Here is a 19728-nt window from a genome sequence, read left to right as displayed (position 1 = left end):
AGGCTGAAAGCCTCATTAATAAAGTTAAATAATAATAATACTTCAAAATGGTACATGGTTGTTGCATCACGAACTGCGAATCGAAATCCGAGAGCGGATTTTCCTTCGACTAGATTCCTACTGGAAGGACCAGTGCACAGGTACGAAGACGCCAATTGTGGACCAATTCTATCGGCCGCACCGACATAAATTACCAGTTTGCCAAAGTGTGTAGTAAACATTTTGAAACAGGTAACTAAGTTTAAAAACTGTCTGAGTTACTGACTTTAATATTTGAATTCGCACCTTTGATTAATGAACAATTCCAGGGAAACCCGCGTTATTCAATGAATGCGAGAAGGTGAACTGGAATCCAAATTTATTCTTGAACGTTAACGATCATGAAAACGATGAATTCGTCTTCGATTATAATGATTCTGGACAGCTACCAAGTGACACGGAGATTAAAGCAAACCAATATTTTCCGGAAGGTTTGTTTATTTAGTTTTACCGGTTGTAGCTTACTTCTTTAAAAAAAATACTACATATTACTAATTGCAGATGCTGAAATGATGGACCAGTTCCTTGTCTACGAAGAAGATGAAAGCACATTTGACCTTAAATGTACAGACCTGAGCAACTCGGTGCTACTAGAATGGAACGTGAGCGGTTATGAAAACGACGACGATACACAAAATGATGCAGTTTTTGAAGAAGAAGAAGAAGAAGTATTGGATGCAATGTTGGAAGAGTGGTTGGAGGATGATGCGGATTTTGAATATACGACTGAGGAATGGTTGGATGATGATATGGAAGTTAGCACGCAAGATATTGCAAACCTGGAACACCTGGAAATATGTCAAATGTACGCTGCTCAATACATCAACGAGGGAAACATGAATATACATACACAGTATGATGTCAAGGACATGGATTCAGCAGATAGCAACGAGACATTAGAACAGCAAATAGCAAACAAAGATGCAGAGATAGAGCGACTGAAACTTGCATTGGGAAGGAAGAAGCGGCAGCAAACTGTGTGCTTTGATTTAAGTACTTTTGATGGAAACGATGCAAAAACTCGCCACTTTACTGATCTTCCAAATTTCACTACGCTCAAGATTTTATACGACTTTGTCCATGCAGGCATTTTGGTTTCATCACAGGTCCTAAGCAAAGAACAAGTTTTTATTATGGTTCTTATCCACCTCAGATTGAATTTGTGTTTTATGACGATAGGTTATCTCTTTAATGTTTCAACAGCAAGTAAATATTTTTATTCAGGATTGTATTCGTTGTACAAGCAGCTACAAAGGCTTGTAAAGTGGCCTGGTAGAGAGCTTTTGGATTATTATACTCCACTAAAGTTTAAAAAGGTATTTTCAAGGAGCATAACTTCAATTATTGATTGCTTTGAGATTTTATCAGAAAAGCCTAGCACTAAAGATGCCATGCTGAAAATGTATTCAAATTACAAAAATCACTACGCAACGAAAATTTTGATTAGTATTACACCATTTGGAACTATTTCATACATTTCTAAACCATACACCGGTTGAAAATCCGATAAACAGATAACAGAATCCTGTGGATATCTGAACCAAATTCAACCGGATGATTTGATTCTCGCAGATCGGGGTTTTTCAATACAAAAAATGATGCACGATAAAAATGCTGCTCTGAGTGTACCAGATTCTTCCACTAGAAGCGACAGCTTAGCTCAGTTGCTGTTGAGCGAACAAGAGCTTTGGCCTCAGTGAGAAATGAAGTTGAGCGTTCCATAGGAGCACTACGAGAAAAATACACTATACTCAAAGGCCCTGTTAGTATTACCATGATGAATCACAAACATAACGGTACCGTTCCGATTCAAATTTCGGACGATTCAAATTTCGGACACTTTCATTTTTAATTAAATATTACATCCAGTTAGAAACAAAGTAATAATGTTAGATGATCGTGGAGGGCACTAGTCAAAAAAATTTAAAATTTACAAGACATGTGGATCATATTCGACCGAGATAATCAACTTTTAAAAGTGTCCGAAATTCGAGTTTAAGTGTCCGAAATTTGAATCGGCACGGTATCAACGTTTTGGATATGGCTGTAACAGTATGCTGTGCTTTGGTTAACCTTAGCCCATCTATCAATAAGTGAATGCAAACTATAAAGTTTGTTTAATAAATAAATGGTTATGTATCAGCATTTTATTTATTTTCGAGTTACAATTTTAATATGACAAGGTAATAGGACATAGTGCACTAATTAGTTTCATTTAATTCATTTGCTTTCGGTAACGTACACGGATAGAAATCTCCTTATACCTTTTGGCAAATTTCTATTGCTGATTATTCATAAAATGTATAAGTCAACTAATAAGCAGACACCTTGCAAAAAGGTAATGAAGATCATGTGTCAAATGAAATGTATAAGCGGTCACACATACCTTTTATGCATTTTTATAGGACCTATGTGGTTTGTCTTATGGAATGTAAAAGGCTGATGTTTTGGCAAAAATGTATAAGTGAAACAAATGAATAAAGTAATTGATTTTCGTTTCGTGTAACATAATTAGTGAGTATTTCTGGAACTAGCACTTCTTTAAAAAAACTTAGATGCTTTTTCTGAATTGATTTTCCAGAAAATTTCATGTTTCCTTACTTTAATGAATAGAGTAAATTTAGGAGCCCAAATAACAAAAAAGGCATATGAAGCTTTAGACAGATGAATTTTCATCTGAACTTGAAAATAATATTCGTGTTTGTGATTCATTTTAATACTTCTATCCATGTCACGAATTATATATGGCTTTTGTCTGGTAATCAACGACCTAATTCCATCCTCTCTATTAAAATTTTCGAATTTGAATGGACATTTTGCTTCAACTACTACTGTCCCACAACAACTGCATTGGAAGATATGGTCTGGGAAGGCGGCAAAATATGGATAAATTGGATTAACTATCAGTCCACTTTTCCTACTACAAAAATCTTGGTGTTGTTGAAATTTGAAAAGCTCTACTGCAGCTGCAATAACTTTATGCTCATTACGTTTTCCATACAATGTGGCAGGAAACTCTTGACTAGTATTACCTTCACAAATGTATTTAATCAATGTCATTGATGGAGAGTTAATTCTAGTTTTTACAGACCTTCCAAAGCACGAAGCTGTTATACGTCCAAACCTTAACTTATACCACAATGGATCCGATGATTGATCCCTGGTTACCTCTTCCGCCAGCATACAGTCTTCATTTGTAAAAGTCCAACCAATTTCTTTTCCATGTTCAATGATTTCCTCTAACGAACTTCCAACCAAATCAGCATCATACATTCTCCAAAAGCTCAACATGTTCTCGGCATAAAAACGCACAGCATTCAGCTTGGAAGTATTTTTTATAATGTTTTGACTGCAACGCCAAGTCAATTTTTTAAGTTCAAATTAGAATTATTTGGTGGTTCTGTGTGAAATTACATGACGATTGTACAGGGGACTACAGGTTAATTTCTAATGAATATTCTAAATAAATTCCGAGAAGAATGTAAAGAGAGTTCTTATGAGAACTTTAAAGAAATTCCTAAAAATATTGAATTCTGAGGGAGTTAGAAAGATAATTTCAAGTGAATTCTAATGAAAGTTCCAAGGGAGATCCGTGAAAAATATCAGGGGCTTCGAATTTTCAATTGAATTTCTAAACCATCTGTTTTGTCATTCAAATATTATTAAATGGAACTGCAAAATAATCTCATAGTTCTACGTCAATAATGCGGTCGTGCTTTGGACACAACCCTCAACTTTTTTTTTGCGTTCAGAAGAAAGCCCTGTCTTAGTCTCAGGTAGCCTTGTCGGTTAAGGTACGGTATTACTAAGCTGGTGGAGGCTAGTTCGATTCTCGGTCTGCTCTAGGAATTTTACGAGTTGGTAAATTTCTCGACTTCCCTGGGCTTGCCACACGATATACAATTTCATCCATTTGTAAAGGCATTGCCAGCTCACAGTTAATAACTTTGGTAGTGCATTAAAGTAATCTGTTAATTGACACTTGATTTCATAATGATCCCTTCAGTCTCCAATTCTAAATTAAGGTGGGGAACTTTTCGTCATATGTTCCTATTTAAATATTCGTATCTGATTGCAATTTTAGAACTAAATGTAATAGACTATGCATTCGCATTTTTTTTTGATGTCCTGAATTTGAAATCAAAAATATGTACAGAGAACCGAGTAATAGGTTACTTCTACTGTATTTTAAATCAAAATCAAGAAAAATGCACATCAACCATGCGGTCGTGTCTTGCACACAACCCCACCATTTATATTGTACTGGCTGAGTGTGCCCGGTCTTGCTCGGGATTCAATATATATTAGCTTGAGTTTATGCGCCGATTTAAAAAAAAGCATGCTATATTGTACGTAGCCCCCCCCCCCCTATTATCTAAGGGGCTACCCCCTATGATTATCTCCTTATACCCCCACACTCGCCCCCACATGCCTAATTTGGTTCCATTTGCTTGATTAGTTCTCGAGTTATGCAGAAATTTCTGTTTCATTTGTATGGGAGCCCCCCCTTACAGAAGGGGGAGGGGTCTCGAACCATCATAAGAACCTTCCACGGCCACAAAAACCCCTATATACAAATTTTCACGCCAATCGGTTCAGTAGTTTCCGAGTCTATAAGGGCCTGTTCATAAACTACGTAGACAGTTTTTTTTGGGATTCTTGACCCCCCCTCCCCCTGCGTAGACAATTGTCCATACAAAATTTTTAAAATTTGTATGGGCCATGGATAATTGTCAACCCCCCCCCCCCCTAAACTGTCTACGTAGTTTATGGACAGCCCCTAAGGGTCAGACAGACAGACAGACAGACAGAAATTCATTTTTATATATATATAGATAGATAGATAGATTAACAAAAGTATTAATTGGCTCCGTAAAGCTAACGCGATTGTGGAAAGAATGAAAAAAGGTAAAATTTCCCCATCAAAAACACCTATGAAAGGATCGTCTGCTGTGACAAAATCCCAGCGCCAAAATGACTCCACTAAACCCACCATTATCGATGACTCAGACACCGTGCAGCGGCGAAGAAACTGTGCAAGTAAAGAGAAAGAAAAAAAAATCATAATTTCAATTTAGTTTGCCTCTCGATCCGGGCAATGAATGATGCGATCGGTTCGGACCGGGCGGCCGGCCGGAGCGCGGCGGGCATGAATCCAGTTTAAATACTCCTCTGACAGCCGTAGTAGTATTAGTCCCCCCATCAGTAGTGATCTATAGCAGCAAGTCGTGCACCGCATTATGCGGGTGGATGGTGGATGCGGTGTAGTGCATGCACTGGCTGGATAATCGAGGGGGAGCGAGCTGTGTGTCTTATTGCATATTGTGAGTGTTCTCTAGCGCGCGGAACAGCGAGCGAGCGAATGGCTCTCCAAACAAATGCGGCTGATCTCATCTCTTCGACTATACTAGTACTTTTTGGGACGAATGTAGACTGAACATGAATTCAGTTAGTGGTCTTTTTTTTATCAATCGAATTCGTGGTTCCGGGGATATTCGTTGGGGGGTCGATTTCCCATCTTTCTATGGAGAACATTGCACATCTGGGGTATGGACATCTAATATAGTTCACGCGTTTTGTAAATCTTGGAGAGAGAGAGAGAGCGAGCGAGCGAGAGCGTGGATTTTCCATTCCATTTTTATGTTTCCATTCGAGGGAGAGCAGAGCAAAACCTATGAGTCAGTGTGCGAGCAGCATGAAAGAACATGACCATTGGCGCGCGCGGGGGAGTCCAAAACGTGCCCCGACGAGTGTGTGGGATCGCTCCGCGCCGCCAACGGGAACGAGTGCTGGTCTGGTGGGTGGAAGTGAAGTGAAGCGATGGAAAAGAAGCAGCTCAGAGTCTTGTCGAGTGTCACCGTCGACCGACAACTGGTCGCAGTCGGTTGCGATCCGTGTTCCGTTCCGGTCGTGTTTTCTTGTTTTCCCCCCGGCTTCAGAAAATAGCATCCGCAACACTTTGCTCTTCTTTTGTGAACCCGTCAGTGTCCTTTGGGGACTCTGATGTAACCGGAGTCAGAAACTTGTCCACCTTTTCCCGACCGAGAAATATTAGCATAATGCGATTCCCTCAGAAACTTTGGTTGAGTTTGGTAAATCCCTTTCCAAAAGAATCCAAATTTTAGTGAAACTGTGTGCTTCAACGGACGATCCGGAGTGCCGTGTGTTTTGTGTGTAGCAAGTCAATCGCGGGAGCGCGAAACCGAAACCCCGAACACAGAACGGCACGAGCGTTTATGGGGGCATCGCAGTGAAGAGTATGTTGGTGTGTTGTGTGGATTTTATTTTCCTTTGTTTGAAAAAGTAAAAGACGGAAAAGACCAAACTGTGGGGCTGGTGCCGCGTGGAGGGCGCAACAGTGACAATAATCGGGCCAAACAGGAACAAAGAGACCACCAGAACACGGAAGAGCACAGAGCAGTTGAATGAAAATTCAGCGAAATCTGCACAGAGGGCACAAAGGAGTTCGAAGCGAAAGTTTTTCGTAGGTTGTTTGTTACCAACGACACGTTTTCCGTGCCCCGATCCCTGCGCTGCTGGGGGAACTCCGTCCGGGCGAAAGTCAGTCGTCGGCCGCCACTTGATGCGTCTGGCTTTGGCGCGCGGGTGCCAAGCCGAGCCGGAGGTCAGAGAAACGGCAAATACGGCGGAGAAAGGTAATAAAACAGCATATTGCATCTTTTGAAACTCGAAATGAATCGTTTTGTACTGTTTTGATTGAAATTGGGGGCACATTTGGATTTTTTAAAATTTAATTTTGCTTTGTAGGTATTTCAGCTTTATTCCATATCTAAAAACTTCAACTTTAGTTTATCGAAAATTTCAATGAATTTATAAGACTGCATAGGCATTTTCAGCTTTGGATTATAAAAAGGGTTTATTATTGCACCTTAAGAATAGCTCAATGCATTTAGTTCCTCATAGCTTTTAAAGTAAAACGTTTCTTTATTCATTAAGAATGAATGATAGATAAATGTCAATTAATTTTTACTCCTAAAATACACAATTTTTTAATTTAACGATTCCAGTCGTTGGAAATCTAAACGGCACTTACTTAATATTAACGATTTCAATTCTAACTTCTGGTAACTCAACAAGTTCTCAGAAGCGTGTGCTTTTGGTAACCTTGTTTACTATTATGTTTTGATTCTGCGATTCGTTTCACATTTTCCCTTTCACATAGCATCATTTTGTATGCTGAATGATGAGCCATTTTCGTTGAATATTTTAGTAGAACGTTTGGCAGATTAACGTAGGGACCAATAGTTAATCATTTTGTCAAGTCTCTGCATTAATGTTCCATCAGATGTCACTGCGGTGACATCTATCGGAAACTACGCATAATCTGTTTTCTGTTAATTGTTCACAGAGGACAGTGCAGTGCAAAACATGTCTGGTAACTCTATATATGCATTTAGATTAATATTCGAAGTCCCTCCCAGGATTTCCCGCCGATTTTTATGAATTGGGCGGGGCAGAAAGTATCTTTTGTGCAGAATATGTAAAAAAGGAGGGAGTTCTAATGTTAATCTAAATGCATATATAGAGGTACCAGACAAGTTTTGTAGTGACAGGTACTCTATTTTGTAATCTGTGAAAGGGAAATCACAAATCGAGTATCATCAAAATACATGGCATGTTGAGAGATTGAGCTCGTGAGAGAGATTTTTAATTTCTCAAATTTTTTTTCTCTCGCTCTGGGGACTGATCGAGGGGGACGACTCTATCTACGATGCAGGAAATATTGTGTTTTGCTGTGGCTAGCTGCGCGTACGCTGAGTAGATAGAAAGAAGATTTATCACGATTTTGAAGATTTCCTGCAATAAGATGATGCGCGATGCAAGTAGATGCGAGAAATGAAAGAAGAATTGAGATTTTGATGTGTCGCCCCCCTCGGGACTGATAGTAAAGCGGTTGAAAATATATGGGAAAAAACCTTTTTTATTTGATTGTAGTTTGTTTAACAATAATTCATAGGTAATAAGAGAACGACAATTTTTTGACCTGAATGCACCGAAAGCGAATTATTCCCACTTCTCTCAATTTCTATATCACTTCCTACCAGCGGAACAGCGCCATCTCTGTGGAAAATGGCCAGACGATATGATTAATTGTCATCGATTTTTGGAAATTGAGAAAGGTATTATTCACACACTATAAAAGGGTTATTGAGCGATTATTAGACACTGTAAGACAGCGTTGCCAGATATACCACTTTTCGATCTTGATACCGATATACAGATAAAGCTTTTCAGAATATCGAGTAATGTCTATTTTTTCAATAATCAAAATCAGTGTTCAGAAAATCATTTACAAATCTCATTCATTGAGTCTCCCTGAGAGACTCAAACAGAATATTACCATTGCAATTGCTTTGAGCATTACTTAATGAGCGGTGTTTTGCACTAACATCATCAATAATGAAGAATTTAGACCTTTGACGGATAAGTTTCTCAAGGTAACCCTTGAGAAAATTCTTTTGCTGGCCTACTCATTGGAATGGTAAAAAGGCAACTATAAACGTAAGTTGTTCAACTTTAGATTCGATAGAAACTACCAAAGTTTCAAAAACTTTGGTTTCAAATGAAGAAATAATTTTATGTTTGATTCGTCTATGAACAATGATGACAACGCCACGACAGGCTCCATCAAGACGATCATTTCGAAAAATGAAATAACTGGCGACCGTTTTAACTTTATGGTCAGATTTAAGGAACATTTCAGTTCGTCTTCATTATCTTTAAGAGGTCGAGCATTCCAATTTATAATATATTTAATGATTTAAAATCCATTACTGTATTTCAAAGTCATGACAATATTGTTCGCAAATTTTACTCCAGTTTGAATAGCATCAAACATGTTATCACAATAGGGGGGACCTTTTCCTTCATGGCATCATCCGTGAGCATATCAAATTTATTGCTCAATTTAATTTCATCAGAAGGGGGATCAAGAGATTTCTCTCAAGAAGAAAGTTTCTCCAAATCGACTTCCAAGCATATTACTATAAGAATCCGAAGATTCGAAGAGGAATTATCCAAGTCGATGTCTAAGCAAGGCTACCTCGGGTAGGGTCCCAAAGTTCTGTTTAAATTTGTTGTAGCTTTAGGTATCAGTAACACTTCCTTGAGCAAAAAGCAAATAGAAACGCACGGCAAGAGAACACGATGCGGGCGAACCATTATTCTTTTACTGCCTGCTTTACTGCTTGGGTACCGGTTGATTTACCGGTACAGGACGGACTCGATTATCCGGGGGTTCAACTATGCGGTTATCCGGAGAAAATGGCTTGATTTTCCAGAGTCATATTCTTTTATTCTATAGTATCCTATAGTTCTTGCTGGAGATACACAAAGTGATATAGAAAGGTAAGATGACGAAGTTCTTACAAAAATCTGAGCTGTGAGGGACCATATCTGAAGCCTAGAGAGCAAATATCTCTGATCACCTGATGGTCTTTGGAATTTTTTTTCGGAGCCACCTTGCATCATGAGAGAATATGCGAGAGATGTGATTTGAATTGATAAACAGTTTGAGACCTTCAGAACAATAGTAGGTACCTGAATTGTTGGGAAGATGAAGATCTTTAAAATGATACATGATCAAGCTCAAGACTTGAAAAAACATTGTATTTCAATTGCAGTTGATTCATGGGATATGATTTAAAAATTAACGAAATCAAAACATAGTTATTCGGTATTTGCATAAAATTTCTGAACATTGCGCTTAACTTCATCCCTTAGGATTTGTACTCCTCAGATACCGTGGGGACCGTCTTTGACCAAATTTTTGAAAGTGTTTGATATCTTTGATTCCTTCTTTATTTCCAGAAAACTTCAACTTAATCAGAGTCCAATACCTCTCGATTGGACGTAGCTCTGCTTTGTACCACTCCATCACAGTTTTAGCATAATGGCATAATGCCAAATCGGGCCAGACCAAAGAGTTTTTTTTTTTGTGGTTGTTAAAATATGAAGGGTAGCAATTGATTCTGCAGCCACTCTTTCGTCTAAATCTCCTTGTTGATTGTGCCTGTTGATTTTGCATTAGGTCCGCTCGCGCACGTTTTTTTTTCATTCGTAGCCATCTTGAACACTAAACAAGGAATGTAAACACCAATCATAGTCTTTTTCATCAATGACTCCCAGCTATACCTCAGCGAAATTATTCACTCCTTCGTGCAATATTTCAAAAGTTAAAGTGATTTGAAGGTGTCTGGATTAATGTGGATGCAGACTTTATGATCATTTGGAGGTCTTTGGAATAATTCCTGAGCAACCTAGTGTTTGAAAAAAAATAACTGTGAAATGTGATTTGAATTGTTGGGCAGTTGAAAATGTTCAGAATACCACCTGTTCAAGCTGAAATGTTTTTCAGAATCATGACATCATTGGATGGTATAAAGATAATTAGTACTTGCAAGATACAAAAAGAGGTTGTAAAGTATGTGTTTGACTTATAAAACCTGTCTATTTCGCTTTCAGAGCGTCACAATAAGTGATTTTACGATTCGTGAGCGTTCACTCAAAGTGAGCACTCACGGATCGTAAATTGTGATTGTGATTGTGACGCTCTGAAAGCAACATTGGTAGATCTTATGTGTCAACACACACTTTACAACTTCTTCCTTTTCTAAGTACCAAGTAGCATTATAACATCTAATGATTTCAAAACTCCCAAAAACATTTTTTTATAGCAAGTGAGTGGAAGCAACCCTGAGTCTTCATAATGTCATCTTGATTTTGTTTTACATTTAAGATTTCTGGTGCATGAGGTTTTATTCTGAAGATCTTAAACTATCCTACATATCAAAATCAGTAATCAAACAGCTCCATAAAATCCCCTGGTTATACAATGAACACTCCTTTACTCGATTTTTCCTTAATTCGATATTCTCTTGAAGCTGATATCACATGTTTGTCCAAACCTCAAATATTTGACTCGTTAAGTTTTGCCAGATAATGCTATTTGTCATATTTGTTTCCCTAAGTCATTACACTTGTCTGACATTTAGCAAATATTAACACGGCGAATGAGAACGACTCAAATTAAAGTTTAGTTCACTCATAATCGCCAAAAGTGCAGGAACTCAGCGATGAGTTAATTTGCCTCAAGTTTTCCCAGGTTTTTCCAGGATTTTCCAGGGGAAAATTCCCGATTTTGAGAAAAGTAAAGATTGGATTCACTCAGTCTATTGGTACTATTCCGAAACTGAATAAAATTTTCGTCAATTTCCTCATTTTCCGGCAGATTTTTTAGGTTTTCCACAGAAACCATGGGACAAATTTTACTCATCGCTGCGTTCCTGCACTTTTGGCGATTATGAGTGAACTAAACTCAAATTTGAGTCGTTCTCATTCGCCGTGTACCAAAACAATATTTGACAAATGGTTATTTGACCAGCCATTTGTCAAGATATTTGTTGGCGTACACGCTAACTTCTGCTTACTCACCAGGTGAGTCGATCGTACTGACTTTCGTCCGATGTATCGAGTTGTCAAAAATTGAGTAAACGAGAAATGTCAAACTGAGTAAAAGCCAATCAGTCAGCAAAATTCTGGACTTGGAAAAAATGCCAGTCATGTCGGAGGAAACCTCATAGGAAATATTACTTAAAACCGGCTGAAATGCCGTCATGTAAGTACGAATTACTTAGGGAAACGGTGTTGAACCAGTTTCTGCTCCGGTAGAATGAATCCGGAGCAGGCAATTTCCATGTCCTTGAAACAAAATCAAAACAAAAACCCTCCCCGCAACTGAAAATTCCGCCGAGTGGATTTGACTCAGTCTACGTGAGAACGTCGTTTACTCAAAAGTGAGTCAACATAAGGCTACTCAATTTTGAGTAGCCCTACTTGCCGCTAAGATGAGTACATTCGACTCAATTTTGAGTTAACCAGAATAAGCGTGTAATACATTGTTTGCTGTTAACCATGTTTATTTATTTGACCATTGATTTGATATTTAATTGCTGCTCGGAGACGAGCCAGCCAACGGCTGAAAGTCTCCTTAATAAAGATATAAAAAAAAAAAAAATTAATTGCTGATTGTATTCGGTCGAATTTCATTTTGGTTATGTTTCAAATCAATTTGGATCAATTTCATTTTGGTTGTGTCAAATCTATGTATCAATAAATAATTAAAACCACAATAAAAAACCATCGCAAGTATAAATAGGTCCAGCGACATTTCTGAACATTAGGAAACTTATTTCCGGAACTCAGAAATGGGAAAATCAGTTCTTCATATAAGTGAGGAAAACCACAACTTTAAAATTTCGTTGTCTTGAAATAACAAATAGAGGAATTTACGTATTCTCGTCAATCTAAGCAGCGTCCGAACTTCTATTAGCGATTTCTCAGCGTCACACACATACATGACAGGTTTGTTTGTTGAAATTTATCTGCTGCTTGCTGTTCTACCAATTCCAATCGACAGAATTGATCAAAACGGGTTGAACATGTTTTTACAACGCTCCAAACTTATCAGGTGAGAGTGACTATTGTCGGCAGTCTCTTTTTCTTCGGCACCCTTTCCATTTGAACTGCGTGTTAACCAGCTGTTCTATTATCGGCAACTCGAAATCAGCCGTATTTTGTAGTATGTATATTTCATTTAAAGAAAAATATGGTATAACAGGAATTCACAGTCGTAAAAATTTAATCAGATTTAAGCTGAAAAGGTAAGGAATCGGCTTAATACATTCAGTGAAGAGTTTTGATGGGAAAATACAGTGAAATAAACGTTTCAATTTCGGTTGCCGAAAACAGTCAATGGGTGCCGAAGCCATAATTTACCCTACCTATCTCTTTGTCAATCTTGAAATAACAAATATATTGAGGTAGGTCCACTGGAAACCACAAATTTAAAATTTCCATGGGCTGACATCACAGAGATGTTATCTCACATATCATTGAAGTACAGGGTGCGTGACTAATTTTTGCAGTAAATGGCATATTTGAGAAAAAATACACCATTTAGTTATTCTAGCAATGAATTTTGTGGGATTTATTTTATATCGCAACATATGGAAGTTGTAAGTAAATTTATTCAAAAAAATTGCCTTCCCTTTCGACGACTGTAGTTAGACGCTTCCGGAAACTGCAGTATGCACGTTTTAAAATGTTTCGATTCATAGATGTCATCACTGCCTTGATTTTAGCTTTTAGCGACTTAAGTGTGGTGTGAGGGGTTCTATTGGTATCCCGTTGGAAGACGCCCTATACAAAATAATTCAACGGATTGATATCGGGACTGCTTGGGGGCCAAATTTCTTCCTCCCAAATTTACGAAATATTTTCCGTAAGCCATTTCTGTGCTTTATTAGCAGTATGAGCAGGTGCTCCATCTTATCACTTTCTCAAGCCTTTTTTAATATTATACACTGTTCTTTCAGACACATTCACCGACCGAATTATTTCTTTCATGCATACTCCGGCGCGCAACAAAGCGACAACGGCTGACAGATTGCTCTCTTGTTTCGACATCTTTACGTTTACTCAACATTGTTTGTTTAAATCTTACACCTAACAGTATAAGCTATCCAGTGCTGCCAAATATATCTAAATCATGATGCACAAGCATGAGAAATTACTATTTGAAATTTACTGCAAAAATTCGTCACGCACCCTGTAGGTCATTTCGAAAACTCGCAAACATATTTCCGGATCTGAGGAATGGTCACAGTAGCCATTAGACTGATGCAAAATTTGACTTTTTCGCTCCACAGTGCTTAAATGATTTCAAATCGGGTCCTGATTAGCCTCCCAAAGTTACAACTCATTTGGTTAGAAACAGACTTCGCACAAGCCATTTGAAGTTTACATGTAAATTACTATGGGAAATCTCAACTTTTTGTTCATTGCCTTCTAGTCTTTTTCCATATTGAGCTGCGAAACAGTTCGTTAGCCATTCTTATAGAAAATTTTCCCAGCTACAACTTTGCTCAAGATTGTTTCTATGTAAAACGAGACAGGAAAAAGTTATTAATTATTTAAGAGATTGGTAAACTTATGACATGATCAAGCAGCTGCTCTGTAGGCAACACTGTATTTTGTAGTGTGACATAGTAGCCATGATTTTTGTGTCCTATTCAATACCCCAGAAGCACCAATGTTGCCTGCTGAGCAGTTGATTGAGCATGATCATATGACATCACCGCATTGAACCATTGATAACTTTCGATCCTTGCATTTAATCAAAAAGTGGTCTTCAGCAAAGTTGTAGCTGGGAAAATTTCCTACAAGTACAGTTGAAAGTGAATGGTGAATTATTAGATAGACATAAACAAAAATCTTGGTTTTACCATGGTAATTCCCATACAAACTTCAAATGGTTTGTGCCATCTCAGTTTCTCACCAAATGGGTTCAAATTTTGAGAGGTTAGTCAGGATCCGATTTGAAATCGTTTAAGTATTGTGGAGCGAAAATTTCAAATTTTTCATCACTCTAGTAGCCATGTCACAAGGTTCTTCACCGGAGATGTTCATTTGTCCATGTAAATAATGCAAACTACAATTTAAATCCTTTTAGGGCTGATATTTAATCCCGAAAATAAATAAAGTTATCTAGTGGTGAAACGTTATCATTAGAGTGTAGAGTGTACGAAATTTTATATTTTTGAGCGAAGTTGGTCTCTGAGAAGGCCGATTTGAAATAAGGGTCTTGCGCGGTGAACCATAGATCTGGGTCTAGTGGTCCGATTTTTGTTTCTCATATACCATTCGATGAGTAATTATCTTTTCTATCGACACTTAGCACGTGGATAACTGGCTACCCTGAGGCTATAGGAGCCAACAAAGGTCAAACAAAGTTCCTCCTACATTACTACTCGCCACGTTGGCGGCTTTATCTCCGGAACGATAAAAGCTAAGGAAAGTAATGCTGCACCATTCGACGTGGGAAAAATTACCCATAATTCAATACGCCAAGAACGAAAGACTTTATCTTGGCGTCGTAAAACGAGAAAACCATGCTGCTGCTGGTCGAAAGAGAGTATTCTGAAAATGCTTAACCAGAGGGTCATGCAGTTCAAAGTGGAGAAAGTTATTATTGAGGAAATCTTCCCGTTAATCATGGGAAACTTCGAGTCCTATGAACTTCCTTGAACCCTAATAAAGTCAAATAAACTGTTCGAGAAGTCTTATGAACCAAATATTTGACGTTACGTCAAGCAGTGTGATGTCAGCTTAACTCGATGGAAATACAGGCTACTTGGACCACTCTCCCTGTTCATGGATCCACTCAAAGTTGTGGGTGGCTTCAGCCATTGTCGAAGAAAGTTAGATGAAATTGGTCGCCAAATATCAGATCGACACAAGGGGTAAGTCACTTAGCACATTGTGCTTCGGCACAGCTTGGGCACATCCATCGGCTTACCTTCGGCACAATCTCGTAGGCATTGTATTGTTGTAAATAAAATGGAAGCACTGCTGAACATTTGTCATTGAAGTTGTTCACAACATTACGTGCTGTTTGTCTGTATATTCAGGAACATCCTCTAATTGAATAGACCAGCAGTTCATTTCTCGGTTCACTAATAGATCTAAATACGAAATGTAGTTTCTAGAGTGGGCTCAAGAGAAAAAGGCTGTGAATCAGACCCCATTAGCACCCTTAATTCAAATAATGCTGCAATTCACACAAAATAAACTACAAGTCATATTCATCATCCTCTATATTCGGTATCTAACAATGTTCCCCACCCCCCCGCTGATAAACCGTTGCTTTTCAACATCATGAAACTGAACTGCCTTTGAGGGCATTATAAAACCCTAAAACACAGGACTTTTATTATCATATGAACACAAAACACCACATTTTTGCACACCCGCCACTTCTCGCGTCATCCTCAATCCCACTTTTGCATGCGATTTCAAACCAAAACATTCAAGGTGTCAGAAATACTGGGTTGTCGGGATGGGTATTTTACGTTTGCTCTATGACCGGCACAATCGGCACACTGACAAAAAAGATGACCCAAGATTGGTGTTCTACAGTTGTTTTCTAGTTATTACTTTATGTGACCATGATCAAGAAAAAGGAAAAAAATAAAACGTTCAATTTGGGCACTCTTAAGCAAGGGCAATTAATTTTCATCACCCATTAAGCTGTCTCTGATAAGCGCCAACGCAAAATAAAAAAATAAATTAAATGGCTCGATTATCCAGGTAATTCGATTATCCGAACTGATTTTTTTTTCAACCCTCCAGATAATCAAGTCCGACTTGTATTACCGGTAATGAGCTTCTTAATACCGAATTGTACTCGCAAAAAGGGTCCGGTACCGACAACCCTAGTCGCAATCAAGAAAAAATTGAGAGCCGCTGTTGTAAAGAGAATGCCTGTCAGCGTTGCCAGAGTGTTTTAAAGCTTATCGGTATCAAAGGTTTTAAAAAATCGGTATCAATCGGTATTTACTAATTTCATTAATTTTTAATTTTTGCCGTTTTTGAAAGCGAAATTTTTTATCTTTTGGATTGAAAGAAGAAAGAAGCTCTGCTGGAGGAAATTTGAGGAAAAGTTCTGAGAGAAGTCGGAAAATCATCCGCGAAACTTCCAAGACATAAATTGAGAAACTTCTGGCGAAAATTTAAAGAAACATTCAGAAAAAATTCGGATTTCACATTCAAAGGAAGGCAGAAAAGTTTCGGAAATCGGAAATAAATTCCAGAAGTAGCCATTTACAGGGGAAGCCACAAGGAGCTCGGAAAAACCTTCCAATAGAAGTAAAAAAAAAACCAACTGAACAAAATTCCAGAAGTAGACGAAAGAAATTTCTGGGAGAAGTTTAATTGAACTTCCTGGAGAAGACGGAAGAAACTTCCTAAGGTAGATTGGAAAAAAATTCTGGAAGTCTGAAGCCAGAAATGTCCCTGAAGTTTTTGGAACGTTCCTGAAATGTACTTAGGAATATTCCATATTTCCTCGGGCTGTTTTGGAGTACTCTGATCATCTTTGAAATTCTTGGAACTTTCCTGATTATAATGAGATTACCGGAATATCTCTAATCAACTTTGAAGGTCTCTAGACTTTCTTGAAGATTACGAAATTTCTTAAGCGCTCTCACAATTTTCTTGAATTTATTGTAACATCAGCATTCAAGTTCTCTGATCTTCCCGATTTTTATAATTATTTAAAGTTATCAACACTGCCATTAATAAGCACGGAACTTCCCATAAAATGTTCTCACAATGTGCTATGTTCATGTAACTTCCCTTACGTTTCTTAAATTTGCGTGAGCCCCTCGGAACATTGCTGAAGTGTTCGGAATTTCAGCGATTTCCTTGAAATTTATTGATCTGACCTGATGTTCTCGGAGCTTCTTAAAGTTCTCTCAATTCTCCTGAAACTAATGGAACTGTTCTGAAAACCATTAAATTTTCCAGAAGTTCTTTGAAATTGTGAAGTATCCCAAATATTTATGATGTTTCCTTATGTAGAAACGTCTGGTTCGGTCCGAGGTACAACTGATAATGAATATTTATTCTCATGCTTTAAGGTTGTTACAAAACGAATGGTTGCTTAGATCCTACATTCCCTCCTTACGTTTAATATTTTAAAAATTTAATGTATTCAAAGTTTGTAATCTGCTAAGTATTTAGGTACATGTTTCGAGCGCTTGCTGGTAGCTCGGCTAGTCTCAAAAGGGCGTTTTCGACCATCGCATTGTGAGATCTGAGGTTCCGTAGTAGTTTGGCTGGTAGAGGGTTGTTCCGTTGGATTCGTAGTACGTTCAGCAGCAGTTGGAATGGCTGGTCCCATGTCATCTTCTTCTTGTGTGCCCTCAGAGGTTTTATGATTATCTGCGTCATTCTCCTGTTTCATCATGGGATTCGCATTTAGGATTCGTTTGGTGTGGTTCACGTGTCGATTGGAGATCACACTGCTTTTAATGTTCTTCAAGTGGAGCCGTGATCCGTCGCGTTGTATCACAAGATGAGGTTCGGGGTTGAAAGTGGTTGTTAGCTTATTTTTCTTGACAAAATTTTTCACAATCACATAATCTCCAACATCGATATTGCATTGCTTAGCTCTCCTTTTTGAATCCGCATACATTCTTCCTTTTTCTTTCGCCTTCCTATCGTTTTCTCTTGCTTCAGTTTCATTGACTGGTCTTGAGTTTCCTGGTATTTTATCCCGAATGTTCCACCCAAACATCAATTCCGACGGTGAAAACTTTGTTTTGCTGTGAGGTGTTGCTCGGTAAGAGTGAAGAAAATCTTGTAGATCATACCGCCAATTACGTCCCATAGTACAGCTTATTTTCAAGGTCTTCAATAAAGTTCTGTTTTGCCTCTCGACCAATCCATTTTGCAAAGCTGCATAAGGAACTGTATGCTTGATTGAGATTGCATTTGTCTGACAAAAATTCAAGAATTCTGCTGAAGAAAATGGCTGACCATTATCGCAAACAACTTCAATAGGATAGCCGAACCTTGCAAAAATTTCCCTCATTTTAGTGACTGTTATTTTTGCTGTCATTGAAGTAAGTATAGCAACTTCAACGTACCGGGAGTAGTAGTCTGTTGCTACAAGCAAATGGTAACCGCCAGGAATTTCCATGAAATCCACCGCTAGTTTCTTCCACGGTCCGTTAGGCATCTCGGTTCTTGTTATAGGAAGTGTATCAGGTTCTGATACAAGCGTACATCCTGTGCAAGATTGGACGAATTTCTCTATCATAGAGTCCATCCTAGTCCACAATACTTTAGATCATAGTCGACGTTTCATTGCTGCAATTCCAAGGTGAGGTTCGTGTGCAAGCTTCAAAATTTGGGTTTGTAGGATTCGAGGAATTACAATTCTTTGATCTTTCATCAATAAATGTCCATCACTGGTGAAGCATCCCGACATCTTTGCATAGCGCATTAATGTTCTAGGCCAACGTCGAGAAGGGTACGGTAACCATTTAATCAGTTCTTGCAGTTCTTCATCTGAGTTTGTGGCAGTTACAATTTCCTGAAGGGCTATTGCCAACGGGCAAGCACCACTAGCTATCATTCGTACGATTCTTTCTGATTCTTCATCAAAGCTAGGTCCATTATCTGGTACAGATTGGCAGAGTCGTGACAGCGGGTCAGCGATGTTATTCTTTCCTGGACGGTACATTACTTTGAAATCGTAGGACATCAGGCGCAACTTCCATCGTTCAATCCTTGGTGACGGCTTCAGACGATCTCCAAAAATCACGACTAACGGCTTATGGTCCGTAACCAGATGGAAAAACTTCCCGTAAAGATAATAGTGAAACTTTTCACAAGCCCATACTAATGCTAAAGCTTCTCGCTCAGTCTGCGCATACTTCTGTTCTGTCGGAGTGAGAGTTTTAGACGCATAACAGATCACACGATTGCGATTATCTTTCCCTTTCTGTACCAAAACAGCACCAAGGCCAACAGGACTCCCATCGGCAATAACATAAGTTTCATCGTCAACATTATAAAATCCAAGGGTATTTTTGTTAAGTAGAATCATCTTAATTTGCTCGAATGCTTGTTGGTGTACTGGTTTCCATTCGAAGTTTATGCCTTTCCTTGTGAGCTGATTTAGGGGGTGTGTAATGGTTGCCATATTTGGAACATGTCGATGAACGAAATTAACCAAACCAAGCAGACTTCGAACTGCTTCTGCGGACTTGGGGACTTGTAATTTTTCGATAGCTTCCAGTTTTTCTTGAGAAATTGAAA

The 19728-nt window shown here is 38.4% G+C and overlaps 2 protein-coding genes across 3 annotated transcripts in view; both read right to left on the bottom strand.

Moving 5' to 3' along the window:
- Window positions 1–19728, bottom strand: part of LOC135700138 (chaoptin-like) — a 247733-nt gene that overhangs the window by 95275 nt on the left and 132730 nt on the right. The window lies entirely within an intron of this gene.
- LOC135700130 (uncharacterized) lies at window positions 2581–18643 on the bottom strand. Its single transcript, XM_065220525.1, has 2 exons — window positions 18552–18643; window positions 2581–3388 (listed from the first exon to the last, which is right to left on the bottom strand). The coding sequence occupies exons 1-2, from the start codon at window positions 18641–18643 to the stop codon at window positions 2581–2583; spliced, it is 900 nt and encodes a 299-aa protein (XP_065076597.1).

The sequence above is a fragment of the Ochlerotatus camptorhynchus genome, unplaced genomic scaffold (assembly GCF_037179485.1).
Source record: "Ochlerotatus camptorhynchus isolate MF236.1 unplaced genomic scaffold, CSIRO-AGI_Acam_v1.1 ptg000129l, whole genome shotgun sequence".
NCBI lineage: Eukaryota > Metazoa > Arthropoda > Insecta > Diptera > Culicidae > Ochlerotatus > Ochlerotatus camptorhynchus.
This window is presented reverse-complemented; position numbering and strand designations above follow the sequence as displayed.